The 17,168-nt window shown below is 34.0% G+C and overlaps 1 protein-coding gene across 1 annotated transcript; it reads left to right on the forward strand.

Moving 5' to 3' along the window:
* Window positions 1-831: 831 nt before the first annotated feature.
* Window positions 832-15,825, forward strand: LOC130668230 (prion-like-(Q/N-rich) domain-bearing protein 25). Its single transcript, XM_057470409.1, has 10 exons — window positions 832-1,056; window positions 1,139-1,387; window positions 1,478-1,726; window positions 1,796-2,044; window positions 2,449-2,697; window positions 2,769-3,017; window positions 3,900-4,148; window positions 4,594-4,839; window positions 4,951-5,199; window positions 15,352-15,825. The coding sequence occupies exons 2-10, from the start codon at window positions 1,150-1,152 to the stop codon at window positions 15,606-15,608; spliced, it is 2,235 nt and encodes a 744-aa protein (XP_057326392.1). The 5' UTR covers window positions 832-1,056; window positions 1,139-1,149; the 3' UTR covers window positions 15,609-15,825.
* The last annotated feature ends 1,343 nt before the right edge of the window (window positions 15,826-17,168 follow it).

Raw genomic sequence — 17,168 nt, forward strand, 5'->3', positions numbered from 1 at the left:
CACAGAAAACCAATCAATTAAAATGTATAAAAGAAGGTAACTGATTTTATTAAATTAAGAGTGAAACAAAATTGTTGCAAAGAACATACCCATCTTGATAATATACGTTCATAAGCTATTATGTCATTCGAAAAGTTATCTTAAGTAAAAGTCAAGATCAGACTCGGTATTATAATATATAAAGTAAATTAGACCATGTAATCATACTATTACTTGCTGTTTCTCCTGTTTGAGAGACGTTAATGATTTGTATTAAAGGTTAAATTATATTAAGACGATTTTCGCGTTAAAATAACAAATCATTATGTACTGTTACATATCATTACTTCAAACTTTGATCTGTTCTGCGAGCTCTCTTCATGATGAAAAAAAAATCCTTTAAAGAATATCATTATCACAAGACAGGTTTGCTATAAATATACTTTAATTATGCAATTGAATTCTTTTCTTGTTTAGCAAAATTGGACGATTCTTGTCGAACGAATGAAGATTGTAGTGACATATTACATTCTAAATGCTCAATAGAAAACAAATGTGCTTGTAGACCAAACAATATTCGAGTGAATAATACAGATTGTGCCCCATTATTAAATGAGTTTTGTTGGAAAAATGAAAAGTGTGCGCCTGCTAACTCTATATGTCTCGATAATGAATGTAAATGTAGAAATGGTTATTTACCCAAATCTAATAACCAATGCGTACCAAGTAATTATAATTATAAGACAAATATTATTCCTTGCAGCCAAATTAACTTTGATTTAATCTTTCTCTATTGCTTTCATTTTATTTCAATTCTCATACTTGTAGAGGTATTAGGAGCATTCTGTGAAAATGATACTACTTGCGAACAAATAAAGTTTGCGAAGTGTTCGTCACAAAATATATGTGTTTGCATTTCAAACACAATTGCTTCAAGCCCAATTTTATGTTCACCACTTTTAGAAGAGCCATGTGATAGCAAGAATAAATGCGGAGTTACGAATTCCGTGTGTATTAATCATAAATGTCAATGTAAATCACAATATATACCATATTCTAATACTGTTTGTGAATTACGTACGTCATAATTAAAACTATCAACCTTTCTTCGTTTCAAATTATTCAATTATTAAAATTTTTATGTAATTATTATAACTAGCACATTTGGGGATGCCTTGTACAAATAATGCGCATTGTGAAAATTCGATGAACTATACAATATGTAATAGTAACAGAAAATGTGCATGTAATTATGGCTATTTTCCAAAGAGCGATAACACGTGTGGACGCGCATTTAACGCTTACTGTTCCTCTGATGAACCTTGTGCAACAATTAATGCTGTTTGCCTTGATGAGAAATGCCAATGTAAAACCAATTATGTGTTCCAAAATTCTAAATGCGTTCCAAGTATGTAAAAGTGTTGAATGACCAATTTTGATAAGCTACCACAGAATAAAATACCTGATGTTTTTATTATTATTATCATTATTATTATAGAATACTTGAATGAACCGTGTGAAACGTCTGCCGATTGTGAGGAAATAAAATTTGCAGTATGTTCAGAAGAAAAAACGTGTCGTTGTAAAGATCGATACTTTGCTTTCAATGAAACAAATTGTAAATTAAGTATTGGTGGGCAATGCTTCACTGAGAAAGATTGTGGTATCAAACATTCCAATTGTTGGTTCGGTCAATGCTTGTGTCAACTTGGTTACATTGCTATTTCAGATGAACAATGTATACCTAGTAAGTAATTGGTTAAAAATGAATAAATTAAAATTCACATAATAATTTCAATTGTCGTTGTACTTTTAGTCGAACTCAACAGATTTTGTGTCAATGATAATGAATGTAAACTAATTACTTATGCAGAATGTTCAAAAGATAATCGATGTGTCTGTAAAAAAAATTATGTTAAAACAGATGTCTCAGAGTGTTCACCATTGCTTAATGAACGTTGCACAAATAACAAACAATGTGTTACAGATAATTCTATTTGTATTTATAATAAATGTCAATGTAAATTTAGTTACTCGCAGAGATCTATTAATGAATGCGTATTAAGTAAGAAAAATAAAATATCAAAACTTATGTCACACTGTAAAAATTTTTTGCTGTGAAAATAGTCCCCGAGGACTTTCCGTGGTCTGCTCAGTGTGAATTGACGGTGTGAAAATTTAGCGGGGCACTTTTAACACGGTATGAGTGTTTTGTTTTTATACCGCTCACTTTTATAACCTCAAATTTTGTCCAATAATATAATCTGTCGTGAAAAATTACCAAATAATATATAGGCTGCAGTACTAGTATATCGTTATCCATGCGTCGTGTAACTTTCACACTGGATAATTTGGAAATTTTAAAACCAAATCATTCACACCACACCGCAGCCTCAAAATTTTTACAGTGCAGAAGAGTCGATTCCATCTATTGTATGAATGGACAACTAATTTACTTATTGGTTTTAGGTTATTTAGAAAAAAAGTGTGCTCAAGATGAAGATTGTAGTGAGATACCTTTCGCAAAGTGTTCAAATGCGAGTAAATGTATTTGTCATTTAAATTATGTACAATTGAATGCAACGACATGCGCACCATTATTAGGAGGATTTTGTACTAATGACGTAGAATGTAAAACTAATAATTCAACATGTGTTGATAATGAATGTGTTTGTGCCAATGGTTATTCGTCACGTTCAGCAGATGAATGTGTACCAAGTAAGTTTAAGGATAAAAAAAAAAAAAATTTTCTAAGCGATTTGAATTTTAATTATTATTTTTGTGGTTAGTTTTTTTAGGGCAATATTGCAGATATAATAAAGATTGTGATAAAATATCAAATGCAGAGTGTTCAGATGACAATGAATGCGTTTGTAAATTTGGTTATTCAAAATTCGATAGTGTTGTATGTTTACCGCTTATTGGAGGTCAATGTAATGAGCACAAAGAATGTCTTGTCTATAATTCCAATTGTGAAAATAACATATGCCAATGTTTAGAAAATTACGCACCCCAATCTAATCAAAAGTGTCTATCAAGTAAGTTTTTAAGCTTTTTTTTTTGCAGCAAATGATGACATCAAACAAAACCACGAAACGATGAGCTCACAATATTGTATCTTAAGACTTCGATATAATCCAGTTACTGTCACAGACAGACTTGATCACCTAGGTTCCCCCACTACTTAATCGAAGACAATACAACCAATGACAAAGCAACCAGAAAAATTATGGCATAGGTATTGGTGGCAATGGTGACATGTACGGTCGTTTTGGCATTCGAGCCAATGTAAGAAACTGACACGTGTACACACTATTATTTATAATTAATTAATTGTTTGATTAATTAATAGATAAACATGCGATTTAAGAGTAATAATACAGTTAATTCACCAACTAACAATCTTAAACGAAATTAAATTCGTTAGACACCGACTAACATTCGGTTTCATCCGGGATGTGCTGGTGGAACAGTCAGTGAGGCACCTCCAAAACACCCTGCCTCATACCTAACACTGAAGTTACCAAAAAATTATCAATGGGTTGGACCTATAACGCTACCGCCGATATTGCGGTTTTAAATAAAATGAATTATTAAATGGTTTTAATTTATTATTTAATCTAATTGTGAGTTGGTAAGCTAACATCTACACGAACATAACTTAACGCCATCTATGTGTCCACGTATGACATCACAATCCATAAGTCACATCACCACACAACCGCAATTATTTCAATTTGATATTTTTTCAATCAAAATTCTGTCGCGGTTGAACCGTCCGCGGTTGAACGGTCATGGAACCGTCACCTAAGATTGGATTCAGTTGGAGTTTTTGGATACTTCAATATTGTAAAATTCACATATGTGTTAGTTCCCAAAAATATTGTTCTATATTTTTTTGTTAATATTATATGTTTCAGCTCAATTGAATCAAATCTGTTATAGTGATAATGACTGTTACGATATAGCAAATACGCATTGCTCGAGATACAATTTATGTGTTTGTAATTCAAATTATCTTGCAATAAATGGAAATGTGTGTGCACCACAGTTAAATATTCCCTGTACAGAAATAACTACCTGTGCGACAAACAATTCAACTTGTATTGATAATAAATGTCAATGTAAACCTAAATACGTCAGTAATGATTATAACAATTGTGTGCCAAGTAAGTATAAAATATTGAAAGTGAAGCTTTAGCTGTTTTAGGCGACAAGAGTACTTCTTTACTATAAAATAAAAAAAAAGTTTTGAAATCAGAGTATAAATTAGATAAGATTTAATTTCATGTCTTTTTTAACTTCAATGTACTAGAAATGTTTGAATCTTTATACATCATAGTTGAAATAATTGATAATTTTCTAATTAAAGAGGTTGCCCTGTGTGACGGCTTGTTTTTTAAGCGTTTTTTGGAAATTTTTTTTGACGACCAACGAAAAGATAGAATTTTGAGTTCTTTATCTCACTTCATCAGCATATTCGACACATGTTAAGGAATCAATTTATTTGAAAAAATAAAAATCGATTTTTTTGAACTCATCACACGGGGAACCCCTCTTAAGAAATCTTTTTTTTTTTTTTTTTTAATTATTTAATTTTATTTTCCTCGATAGCACATTTGGGAGAATTTTGTTATGGAAATGAAGATTGCATTAAAATTAGGAATTCTAAATGTATTGATGGAAAGTGTATTTGTAAGAAAAATCATATTGCATTAAACAATAAAAAGTGTGGGACATTTTTAAACAATTATTGTACAATCGACGCCGATTGTATAATTGCGAATTCGATTTGTGTTTCGAATAATTGTCAATGTAAATTTGGCTATTCAGCGATATTCAATCATACATGTAAACCGAGTATGTAAATATTACTATATTTTTGAAATGCTTTAATTTATTTAAAGTGTACTTATGTAATAATTTATTTCTCTTGTATTCTATTTAATAATTTTGTTTATTTTCGAAAAGTTCCATTAGGAAAATCTTGTAAAGAGGATGAGGATTGTGGATACATAAAAAATTCAATATGCTCAGTCAATAACATTTGCATTTGTGATGTGAAATATTATGCTTTGAATAAATATACTTGTATAGCTTCTTTGAATGCTCCTTGTTTAACGGATGCAGAATGTCGTATGGATTTCGCGTATTGTTCTGACAACGTATGCAAATGTAAACCTAATGCTACAGCTATTTCTACTAATCAATGTATGCTAAGTAAGTATCATTTACTAGATATATAAATATAAAATAAAAATGAGAGAAAGGAGCGCAAGACTACCTATTGAAGGCGTTATTAGTTGATCATTAAACAAAACAACTATTTTCCTTTTGACAAACAGAAAAATACCTATCAATTCCATTTTCAAAACTTTTAGAATTTTTATCATGGGTCCGACTTGCCTCGTAATGTGACTGCGCTAAGGCCCATTTATCGCCTAGAAACATGAAACTGACAAAGATACTTTTTTTCGATTTTTTGACGCGTGGTCATCATGGAATTTGGATTTGACCTCCTCCTCTCTAATAAACGACTGAAAATGCAACTGCTATATTTATAACGTATTTTTGTTAGCCCGTTCGCTATATTCTTGTGACAGTAATTCAGACTGTGCAGAGCCATGGCATGGGCAATGTTCAAAAGATAAAAAGTGTGTTTGTAGAGAAAACAATGTTGCATCGAGCTTATCATCATGTTTGCCTATTTTGGGTGGAATTTGCTGGAAAGATGAGCAGTGTTCTATTGAAAATTCTGTTTGTAACTATTTTCGGTGTGCATGCCAACATAACTATGAACCTGTCTCCAATAATATGTGCTTAAGGAGCACACAATAGGCGCCATCTGGTTTGTTTTTACAAGTGACACAAGATTTTATAAGTATCTTGTTCTTTGTATTTTATTTTTCTCGAAAAATATTTATGTTAATTATTGTCATTCTTCTTATATATGCATACATATTTATTTAATAGTTATCGAATATCATTCGTGGATTTATTTTTTATGTAGCTTCAAATATAAGCACGTGTTAGATGCAAACATTGTTTTTTGAATTTTTCATTGAACAACTTATCGAGTCTCAAACGAAATAACCCCATGATTATTCAATCATTAATTTTAATAACTTCCCCGGAATTGTGCAATGATCGTGAAAAGACGTACAAATTACTATGCTAGCTGTACAATTACTATATTTGTTTACTGTTATTATTACAATTTATATGATCTCATGTGTTATCATAAAAATTTTTCCAAAAGTATCTTATTTTTTGAAATATTTTTCGGGCTGTTTTTCTCCATGTACTTTATTCTAATATCGAATGAAAACTCCGTAAGTAAGGAAAACATATCTTTTTGCATTGTCTCGATATCAAATTTCTAAAACTGTTAATTAATTAAAACAAAAAAGTACAATGTCTCCTTTTAGTCATATCATTTGGTTAATTATAAAAAATTAATAACATTCTAGAATATTGAATTTTTTTTGTAGTTTTATTTTGTAGTATATCAAATTTTTAATAATTTTACTTATTATAACTTTTTTTCTTATATTTATTTATCACACTAAAATTAAATTTCATCATTTGAATTTAAATTAACGCAGGAACAAATACACATAACCAGTAAAAAACATCCACGAACTTTGGATCCGTATTTTTTCTAATTTTAGTTTATCAACGCACATTAATATCGACTTTACTTTTCTCATAATTTCATCATTTCGATATAATTTACAAATTTTCTCTTCAATAACAACATTTTTTGGCTTAAAAAATGAAATTGAAAACAAACTTTTTAATTTTCCTGTGCTTCATAGTTTATAAGCGATTAATAATCACAATAAAGTATTTGAAGTAAAAAAACAATATTTCATAAGTTTCAAGAAATATAAGTTTTTTATTCATCACAACAACAATAAAATCTATGAATGGATTACACGAAAAACATAAGTTGTTTCTTGTCAAAATTATTATTTTGGATGTGAGGATAGAGGTCCTCCTACAGGAGCACAAAAAATTGTTTTGTTAGTATTGGTAATTCAAGTAAAATTGAGGGATGCCGAGTTTATGAATAAAATTTTTTTTTTATCATTATTTGGACGGGGTCTGTCGTGCCCCGAAAAAAAAATTTTGCTTTTTCGTAAACTATGACAAAATCATGATGGATTTGTTCGAGATAGATCAAAACAACTTGTACCTGATGCTCAAAAGCTACAAAAAACAATTAGCGGCTTTGGGAAGCTGCCGTACTCAGGTCTTCCCTACACGGAAAGAATTTTATGATAAAAATTACTCTGTAATTTCGAGTAATCCTGGGCCGTTGCAAAAAATTGGTATTTTTTGTTTAAATATTAACGTTGCTAGATCATGTTTTACTCTACACGGAAAGAAAATTATGGAAAATGTTCCCATAATTTTGTGAAATTTTTTCCTATACCATCATAGGAATTACGACCATAAATTATGGGAGCAGTTCCTATAATTATAGAAATGTTGCCCATAATTATAGGAATAGATCTTACAATTATGGGAATGATACCCATAACGTTATAGGAATGGTTCCTCTAATTAGAGGAATGGTTCCTATTGTTTCGGCTCTAAAACGCGTTACACAAAAATTTGCACAACGTATTTTATTGTCGAATCCTAAGTTGTTATTAAGCAAGTTAGGTGGTTTTGTGGATAAATAGACTCGGTTAAATTATAACAATTACTATATTCTATGTTAACGGTATACAAAATTTAGAGAGACAGGTCAGGTACAGTCCTGTACTCTCTGCGGGTCAATTGGTAAGTGTCAGTACAATTTTACAAGCTTAGGTATAAGGGTTGTCCTCGTAGTAGGTGGGGAGAAATTTGGTATAGTGGCGATAAGGAAACGTTAGATGACGTCAAAGTTTTCTCAAAAACTCATGGATAGAACTACGTCTCAGGATAAGTGGTAAAATGGTCAAAAGGGGATAGGTTGAAGGTCGGAGCAATATAACTGTAGGCACTCAATTTTATTGCTTTATGACAGGAAAGGATTTAGTCGCCAAATGTTTAAATATTATTTAGAAATTTCCCGACCATACCGTGAGAACAACCGTTTTATGCATTTTATAAAAACATCTATTTGAAAGTTTGGAAAGAAGTACGTTCAAGGACAACACATGCACGTTGTTCTTAACATACTCCCCCCGTTGAGCAGTTATGATCAACACTTTATAATTACAATATTTGAAAGGTAAACAATGCAAATGATAAAGAGTCTATGGTCACAATAATAATTAATCCACTATGATGTCCGGTAAATAAGATTATTAAAATTCACGTGAAGAGCAATTGTATGTTATTAGAGTTTTCACAACGGTGATTTGAACTGATTAACGACATTATTAGTATCACTTCTTGGTTCCTCTGACGTGGAAACTGCATCTTCTTCATGGATATTGACTGGCAATGGGGCTATCTTTCTAATACTACGTTCGACACTGCCCGTCGACGTTTTTACGGTAACGACTCGTATAACTCCGTCAGCTCCAGGATGTACGTTAGTTATTAGACCCATTCGCCATTGCAGAGGTGGAAGATTATCTTCCTTAATTAGGACAACTGTCCCAATTTTTATGGTCTCTGGCTGACCCTTAGTCGACCACTTATGTCTGATGTTGAGTTCGTTTAGATACTCTTTGGACCAACGGTTCCAAAAATGTTGACGTATCTGCTGGAGGTGTTGCCATCTAGATAGACGATTCTCTGGAGTTTCTCTATAATCATGCTCAGGTAAAGACGTTAGTGTGTCGCCAATAAGAAAGTGTCCAGGAGTTAGAGATTGCAGGTCATTAGGATCAGATGATAAGGGAGTCAGAGGACGAGAGTTAAGGATAGCTTCAATATTTATAACAATAGTATTAAATTCTTCGTAGGTAAATAAAGTCGTGCCGATAGCACGTTTCAAATGATGTTTGAAGGACTTTACAGCCGCTTCCCATAGTCCCCCAAAGCTCGGAGCTCGAGCAGGTATAAAGTGCCAACGTATACCCTTGTGGGTAGCAAAATCATGTACTCTCTGATTATGCTGTGGGTCATTCCATAGATCATTTAGCTCCTTTAAACTGTTATTTGCTCCAACAAAATTCGTACCATTGTCAGAGTAAATATCGGAGCATTTGCCTCTTCGCCCAATAAAGCGCTGTAGCGCAGCTAAAAATGCCTCCGTGGTTAAATCGGTGACTACTTCAATATGAACTGCCTTTACAGCTAAACATACAAATATAGCGACATATATTTTTATTTGAGTGCGGTTGCGGAATTTCTTTTCCTTCATGAGAAAGGGTCCACAATAATCTACGCCCACTTTACTGAATGGTCGGGCAAAGTTTACACGATCAGCTGGTAAATCACCCATCAAATAATCCAGTTTTGGTGCATTAAATCGTGCGCACGTTACACATTGTCGAATTACCTTGCGTACTTGTTTTCTACCATCTATAATCCAGTAACGTCGTCTTAAATTGTACAATGTGCCTTGCGCTCCCATGTGTAGGAGTTCGAGATGCTCACGACGGATGATTAACGATGTAATATGATGTGACTTCGGTAAAATGATCTGATGTTTTTCTGAGTAGTCTAATGATGAGTTCTGTAGCCGTCCACCGACTCTTAATAACCCTTCTTTATCTATAAAAGGGTTCAGTGTGAGTAATTTACTGTGCGAACTTAGAGGCATTTTGCGTTGAATGCGGTGTATCTCTTCAGCAAACGCTATCGATTGCGCCAATTTAAAGATAATCTTACGAGCATTATGAATTTCTTCCAGTCTTATAATACCCTTGTTTTTATTATCTATCTTCATGCGCATACACAAGGCGACAATAGACTCAAGCCTTGTCATAGATGAAAATTTATTCCATAGTTCTGTGTCCCTTGGTGTGGCGTGAAAACAGAGAACCCTTTTCAGTTCAGGTATCGGTGTATTTATCTTGGGTAAGTCGAGAGTTGGCCAGGTATCGCTGGTCTGTTGAAGCCATGTGGGTCCGTGTCGCCACAGCGCCGACCGTATGAATTCTGTAGGTAACAAACCGCGTGACAAAATATCGGCTGGATTATCCTTTGTTCTTACATGATACCAATCATCCTTACGTGTGTTTTTTAGAATATTAAGAACTCGATTAGATACAAACTGCTTTAATTGTTGAGGTTCCGATGACTTTAACCAATACAGCACGATAGTCGAATCAGTCCAAAAAATAGTTTTATTAATAGGCACTGGGAGAGCCCGTACGACCGATGCATATAAATTCGATAGCACCGATGCTCCGCACAGTTCGAGTCGTGGTATTGTGGTTGATTTTGTCGGCGCGACTCGTGACTTAGCGCAAAGTAATTCAGTTTTTATGTCTCCGGTACTGTCTATAGTCCGCAGGTATAAGCAGGCGCCATAGGCCTTCTCACTTGCGTCGCAAAACCCGTGTATCTCAGTAACTTGAGTACCTGAGATCCGAGCGTGACGAGGAAACGTGTAATGGTTTAATTCTTGTAGTTGGGTTTGAAACTGTCTCCACTCGGTATGAAGGTCTAGGGGTAGAGATTCATCCCAATCTAACTGTCTCGTCCACAGTTTTTGCATATATATTTTAGCATAACATATGACTGGTCCCAACAGTCCCAGTGGATCAAATATCTGGGCAATCTGAGATAAGACTGTCCGCTTGCAAAGTACCTTGGTAGGTTCAGGTAGTTTGACCGTATATACTATCGTATCTTCGTTAGCATTCCAATATATTCCCAGCGTCTTCAGTGTCACTGACTCACCTAATTGAAATTTAGAGTTTATGCTTTCCTTAGGTAAATCTTCCAACAGCTCTGGTACGTTTGAGGCCCATTGGCGTATATTAAAACATCCTAATTTAAGCAATGCTATCAGTTGGTTTCGTTTCTCTCTCGCTTCTTCAAGAGTATCCGCTCCGGTGGCGGTGTCGTCAACGTAAGTTTCTTTGGTGATGATTGTTGCTGCTAGAGGGTAGCGGTGACCTTCATCCTCGGCCAACTGCGCAAATGTGCGTGACGCGATAAAGGGTGACGTTCTTCCACCAAAGATCAGTACATTTATCACCATTGTTGTCAATTTGCCTTCCTTGTTTCTCCAGATTATGCGTTGATATTTTCGATCTTCTGGTCGTATAATAATTTGTCGAAACATCTTTTCAGTGTCGGCGGTGAAAACTACCTCGTATATTCTGAATCTGATCCATAGTGATGTCAAGTCAGTGTGGCGTGTAGGTCCTATTGGTAATGCGTCATTTAATGACCAGCCAGTACTGGTTTTGGCTGATCCGTCAAATACTACACGTAACTTTGTAGTAGTACTACTCTCCTTAACTACTGCATGATGTGGCAGGTAGTAACCCTCGTCGCTGGGTATCGTCTCGAGCTCAGTCATGTGTCCCAGGTCAATATACTCTTGAATAGTTGCGTGGTAAGCCTCTCGCAATTCAGAATTTTTTAATAGTTTGTTTTCCAGATTTATAAATCTCTTGATAGCTCGGCTCCTTGATTCTCCGAGTAATTTGATCTTGTCGTTGAACGGTAGTGCTACAACGTAACGTCCATTGCTGTCACGAGTTACATGTGACCTGTAATGTTTTTCGCACTCAATTTCTTCTGAGGTCTGCGTTTCGTCTGCTGTGTCTTGCTCAATTTCCCAGAATTTTTCCAAATTAATTTCATTAGAAACGTGACAATGTTCTATTTGTTTTAAATTTGATGCAGGTGCTTGACCTCCTACGACCCATCCTAGCCTGGTCTTCTGTAGATAAAGATCTTCGGTTGAGGTAGATAGATTTATTTGACCGACGCACAGAATAGATAAACTTATACCTGAGCCTAAAAGCATATCTATTGCTGCTGGCCTATGGAAGTGCGGATCAGCTAGCTTTAGATTCCTTGGTATTTTCATTGATCCACGATCAATTGTTTGGTTGGGTACTAGACCTGCAATTTGCGGTACGGTTAAAAATTGCAGTGTACGTTCAAAATGTCCATCCGATGAACGGATAGTTGCTGTAATCATGTGTTTAGAAGTAGTGTTTAGAGAGTCTAGAACGCCGATTGGTACTGCATACTTGCGTTTTGGTAGATTTAATAATGAGGCTAGACGTTCGGTCATGAAGTTAGTAGTAGAGCACGTGTCTACAAGCGTACGGCATTTCTGAGGTTCTTTGTTTTGGTTCAGTACATGCAGTGTAGCGGTTATTATTAAATCACTGGTAGGTCGGTTAATGACGTAAGCCATGGGTCGGTTTGTCGGTGTCTCAGGTACTTGACTGGCTTGCGTTGGGTAGTTGTTACTTCGTATAGCGGCCCTTGTATTGGGTCTTGGGTTCCAGTTACCTGCGTCTTTATCATTCTCATCAGTAGGCTTGTGTAGGAGGGTATGATGACGTTTATTACACTTAAAACAGTTATTTGAATTGCAGTCTCTAGCTTTATGAGTAGGGCTTAGACAGTTAAAGCACAGTGAAGATTTGGTGATAACTTTTTCTCGTTCTTGAGGATTCATAGCCAGAAATGAGGCGCATTTGCGTACACTATGAGTCTCGTTACATAGTGGGCACGGTACATATTGATTGATAACAAAAGTTTGTCTCTGTTCCTTCCCTTGTCCATTGACGTGTGCAGACTTCTGAGCAGCATTTCTGTTATAATGATTATTATTGTTGTGGTGGTTATTATTGTTAGACTGTGTAGGTGGCTTGATCTTCGGTATATCAGCGCAACTTGCTCGCTTTTCTAAAAATTCCAGTAAATCCGTGTATTGAGGCATGCTTGTACCTTTCAAGGTCAATTCCCACTGCCACGCGGTTTCAGAACTGATTTTGGATAGTATCAAGTCAATCAGTGGTGTATCCCAATTCTTAACCGGTTGTTTTAGATTTTCCAAAGCACGTAGATTTTGACGTATGTTGTCGACAAGGTCACCGAGACCTTCTGGTGTGTCCTTGGCCAACCGCGGCAAATCTCGTAGTAAGCCCCAATGTCTTCTGATTATTTTTCTGGTGCAATCGTATTTATTTTTCAGAAGTTCTAAGGCCGTCTTATAATTCTGACCAGTAGTTCCTAATGATTGAATTATCTGGCGGGCCTTACCTTGGACAGCCAATCTCAAGTACTGTAGTTTGCGAGCGTCAGACATAGTTGCATTGTCGTCTATAATCGCGGTAAATAGGTCAATAAATGATGACCAGCCTTCATACGATCCGTCAAAGGTCGGTAACGGTATTTCAGGTAGTTTTATTTCGTTTGCACCGGCGGCCAATGAGGACGGGGTGGGTGTCGGACAGTGGTCATGAGTAACAGATGCAGCACCCGTCTGTGATGTCGTTGATTCTATTTCCTTTTTAAGTTTATTAACCCGTGCAAGTACACGACAATATTCATCTTGAATCTCGTCAGCCTTTTGTGTATCTTCCGGTTCTAATTCTTCGATCTCAAATTGGATGCTGTCGAACTTATCCCAATGTTTATTAACATTATTTAGACATGCAAGCAGATAGTCAAAGTCGCGTTCAGCTGGATCAACAGCTATAAATTCATCGACTGTTTTGGTAAACTTGGTAATTTGACGTTTAATAGATCCACGACTTCGTTTCAATTCAGTTAAGCGCTCGGTTTGTTCCTTGGTCAATACCATTGTAACTATTGCGCGACGGTAATTAATAGGTAAAGGTAGGTAGGTGAAGATTTGTATAAATAGTTATATGGGAGCTGGCGACAATATACTAACGACTTACCTTATGTGAGCTAGTAGATTGACTGGATTTCCGCTGTATTCACGTCGTGGATGAGCCCTCAGACGTAACTCTGGTTGGTTGATGATGTTGGATTAGTTTTTACACAATTACACTCACTTGTCGCGACCTTCTGGTTTACTCAAATTGTCTATTTTTTTTTTTTTATTTTATTAGTAAACGCACTAAAGTTCACTTGACACTCCGTGAATTTACTAATCCGGCTCGAAGGACCATATGTTTCGGCTCTAAAACGCGTTACACAAAAATTTGCACAACGTATTTTATTGTCGAATCCTAAGTTGTTATTAAGCAAGTTAGGTGGTTTTGTGGATAAATAGACTCGGTTAAATTATAACAATTACTATATTCTATGTTAACGGTATACAAAATTTAGAGAGACAGGTCAGGTACAGTCCTGTACTCTCTGCGGGTCAATTGGTAAGTGTCAGTACAATTTTACAAGCTTAGGTATAAGGGTTGTCCTCGTAGTAGGTGGGGAGAAATTTGGTATAGTGGCGATAAGGAAACGTTAGATGACGTCAAAGTTTTCTCAAAAACTCATGGATAGAACTACGTCTCAGGATAAGTGGTAAAATGGTCAAAAGGGGATAGGTTGAAGGTCGGAGCAATATAACTGTAGGCACTCAATTTTATTGCTTTATGACAGGAAAGGATTTAGTCGCCAAATGTTTAAATATTATTTAGAAATTTCCCGACCATACCGTGAGAACAACCGTTTTATGCATTTTATAAAAACATCTATTTGAAAGTTTGGAAAGAAGTACGTTCAAGGACAACACATGCACGTTGTTCTTAACACCTATAATTTATAGGAATACTTTCTATAATATTATGGGAATCATTCCCATAATATATAGGAACTATTCCTATAAATTATAGAAACCATTTTCATAAATTATAGGAACCATTCCCATAACATTATAGGAATGGTTCCCATACTGGTAAAGAAATAGTTCCTAAACCAAATGTAAACTAAATGCTACAGCTATTTCTGCTAATCAATGTATGATAAGTAAGTCTTACTTTTGGATTAATACCCTTTGTATTCAGAGCCTTTAACGATCGTTACACAATTTATTGAATCGGTTTGTTAGTTCAAATAACATTATCAACAAAAATTTAAAAAAATCACTGATTCTGATATTTTTTCTGGATAATTTATATATCAAAGCTCTGGTTTGATTCAAAGCTCATGTTACTTTTCATCTTGATCATCTTAATTAATTTCTGTCAAAAAACATCGAATTTATCGACGATAATCGTGAGAATACTTTAAAAAACAATCCTTGTTGATTATTTTCAATTACTAGAACTTATTCGGAGATTAATATGAAACGTAATTTTTTTCGAGCTCGAAAAGCAAAAATACCACTGTACTAAACCGTACTGTCGAGCTCAAAGAGCCCGAATATATGTTAACAATAATGTTCTTGAGCTCCTTAAAGATTGAACGGTTTCCTGATTTTTTTTTCAATTTTTTGACGCTTGTTCATCGGGGAATAAGGATCTTGCCACCTCCTCTCTTATAAAAGACTCTGAAAATTCAACAACTATATTTTTTACGTTTTTTTTTCAGCCCGTTTGCTATATTCTTGTAACAGTAGTTCAGAGTGTGCAGAGCCCTGGCATGAACAATGTTCAGAAGATGCAAAGTGTGTTTGTAAAGAAAACAATGTTGCATTAAGCTTATCATCATGTTTGCCTATTTTGGGTGGACTTTGTTGGAAAGATGAGCAGTGTTCTGCTGAAAATTCTGTTTGTGATGATTTTCGTTGCGTATGTCAACATAACTATAAATCTGTCTCCAATAATATGTGCTTAGAGGTCAATTAAGAAAACAGATATAATAGGCACCATCTATTTTGTTGTCCCAATGGACTCATGATTTTATAATTATTTTATCGTGAATATTAATGTCTCGAAATGTAATTATTGTTGTTCTTTTAATATATAATAAATAATTATCAAACATCGATCATGTCTTCTTTTATTGCATCGCTCCAAAAATAAGTACGTATTTTATGGTTTTCTGCATGTTACTTCGACGAACTTGCGGGGTCTAAAAAATTTTTTGTAAATTGAAGTGTCTTTGCTAATGATATAATAGAAAGTGTTCTACTTTTACTCTAACTTAAGATTTTAAGTTGAATTGCTTTTATTTTTATTTTAATCGAATTTTCTTTCCACGTGTGATATAAAAGATGATAGTAGAACATTGCAATTTGTCTATTTGTCACCTTAAAATTTGGATCATGTGACAATATTCCGTGGGTTTACTTCGAGTTTCCTTTCTAGATGCGTACGGTACTATTTTTGCTTCAACTATATTTTTTCTTTATATTAGATCCGTAGTTACAATTATCGGTGTAATAAGCAGCTTTATGTTCCCTTTTCTTATTTTTTCCTACCAAATTGTTTTTTTTTTTTTTATTTATATTTTTGTCATAAATTTAATATTAATGGTGATTCATAGCTTTTATATTTACACCTAAAAAACCCCATTTCAAACTGAATGATTATCATAATCAACAAAGAGTTACTTGAGTAATTAAATTAATAAAAACTCATTATCAAAAGTCGTTTCTAAAATTATTTATAATAACTTGCCGTTAAAACTTATCATTAAATTTTATTAAAATAAAAAAAATGTCGTTCGAAATTAATGGTACTGAGTTTTTGGTTTATCAAAAGATATAAAATCCTACTAGATTGAAAAATAATTAATTTTATCTCGACGTTAAATTTAATTAAAAGGCGTCACATGTAACCACAAAAGCTCGAAGTGATACTTAGAGGACATATATATATTAATAAAATACTAAGATCCTGGAAGTTTCAAATCTCTAACTGAATTGGTTTTCGAAAAAAATAAAAAAATGATATGTAAATAGAAAAAAATCGTTTCTCAGGATTGGCTGGACCGATTGATTTAAAATTTTAGTATGGTTTGGAGGCTCTTAATAGCTTTAAATAAATTAACAGTTACATAGCTTCATCAGATCCTTAACAAAAAAAAAATGTTTTCTGTAACCATGATACAATTTTGGTACAATTATAGAACTATTTTTTTTTAAAGCCTTATATAATATATCCCCTATAATATATTCCCTATAATATATCACTTTTTTAAACTTTTGAGAGTCTGAACATTAATAAGTGTAGACAGAAAAGAGTTTATTAATAGTATTACCAACGGACATTACGATAAAAAAATAATTCAAAGCGACATTTTTTAATTATGATCGGAAGTTATTAACTATAAAATTAAATTTTACTCGTAGTAAGTGATCAATGAAAAATAAAAATTTGAAACCTTACATCCTTATGCTGACTGTGACTATTTAAATTGTGTTCAATAAAACATTTGAAGAACACAATTAAAGAAATTGAAAG

The sequence above is a fragment of the Microplitis mediator genome, chromosome 1 (assembly GCF_029852145.1).
Source record: "Microplitis mediator isolate UGA2020A chromosome 1, iyMicMedi2.1, whole genome shotgun sequence".
In the NCBI taxonomy this organism is placed as follows: domain Eukaryota; kingdom Metazoa; phylum Arthropoda; class Insecta; order Hymenoptera; family Braconidae; genus Microplitis; species Microplitis mediator.

Coding starts and splice junctions, on each gene's coding strand:
- LOC130668230 (XM_057470409.1), top strand. CDS start 1,150: ATGCCTTGTACAAATAATGCGCATTGTGAAAATTCGATGAACTATACA. Junction 2,045..2,448: donor TATTAATGAATGCGTATTAA/GTAAGAAAAATA, acceptor TATTGGTTTTAG/GTTATTTAGAAAAAAAGTGT. Junction 4,840..4,950: donor CAATCATACATGTAAACCGA/GTATGTAAATAT, acceptor ATTTTCGAAAAG/TTCCATTAGGAAAATCTTGT.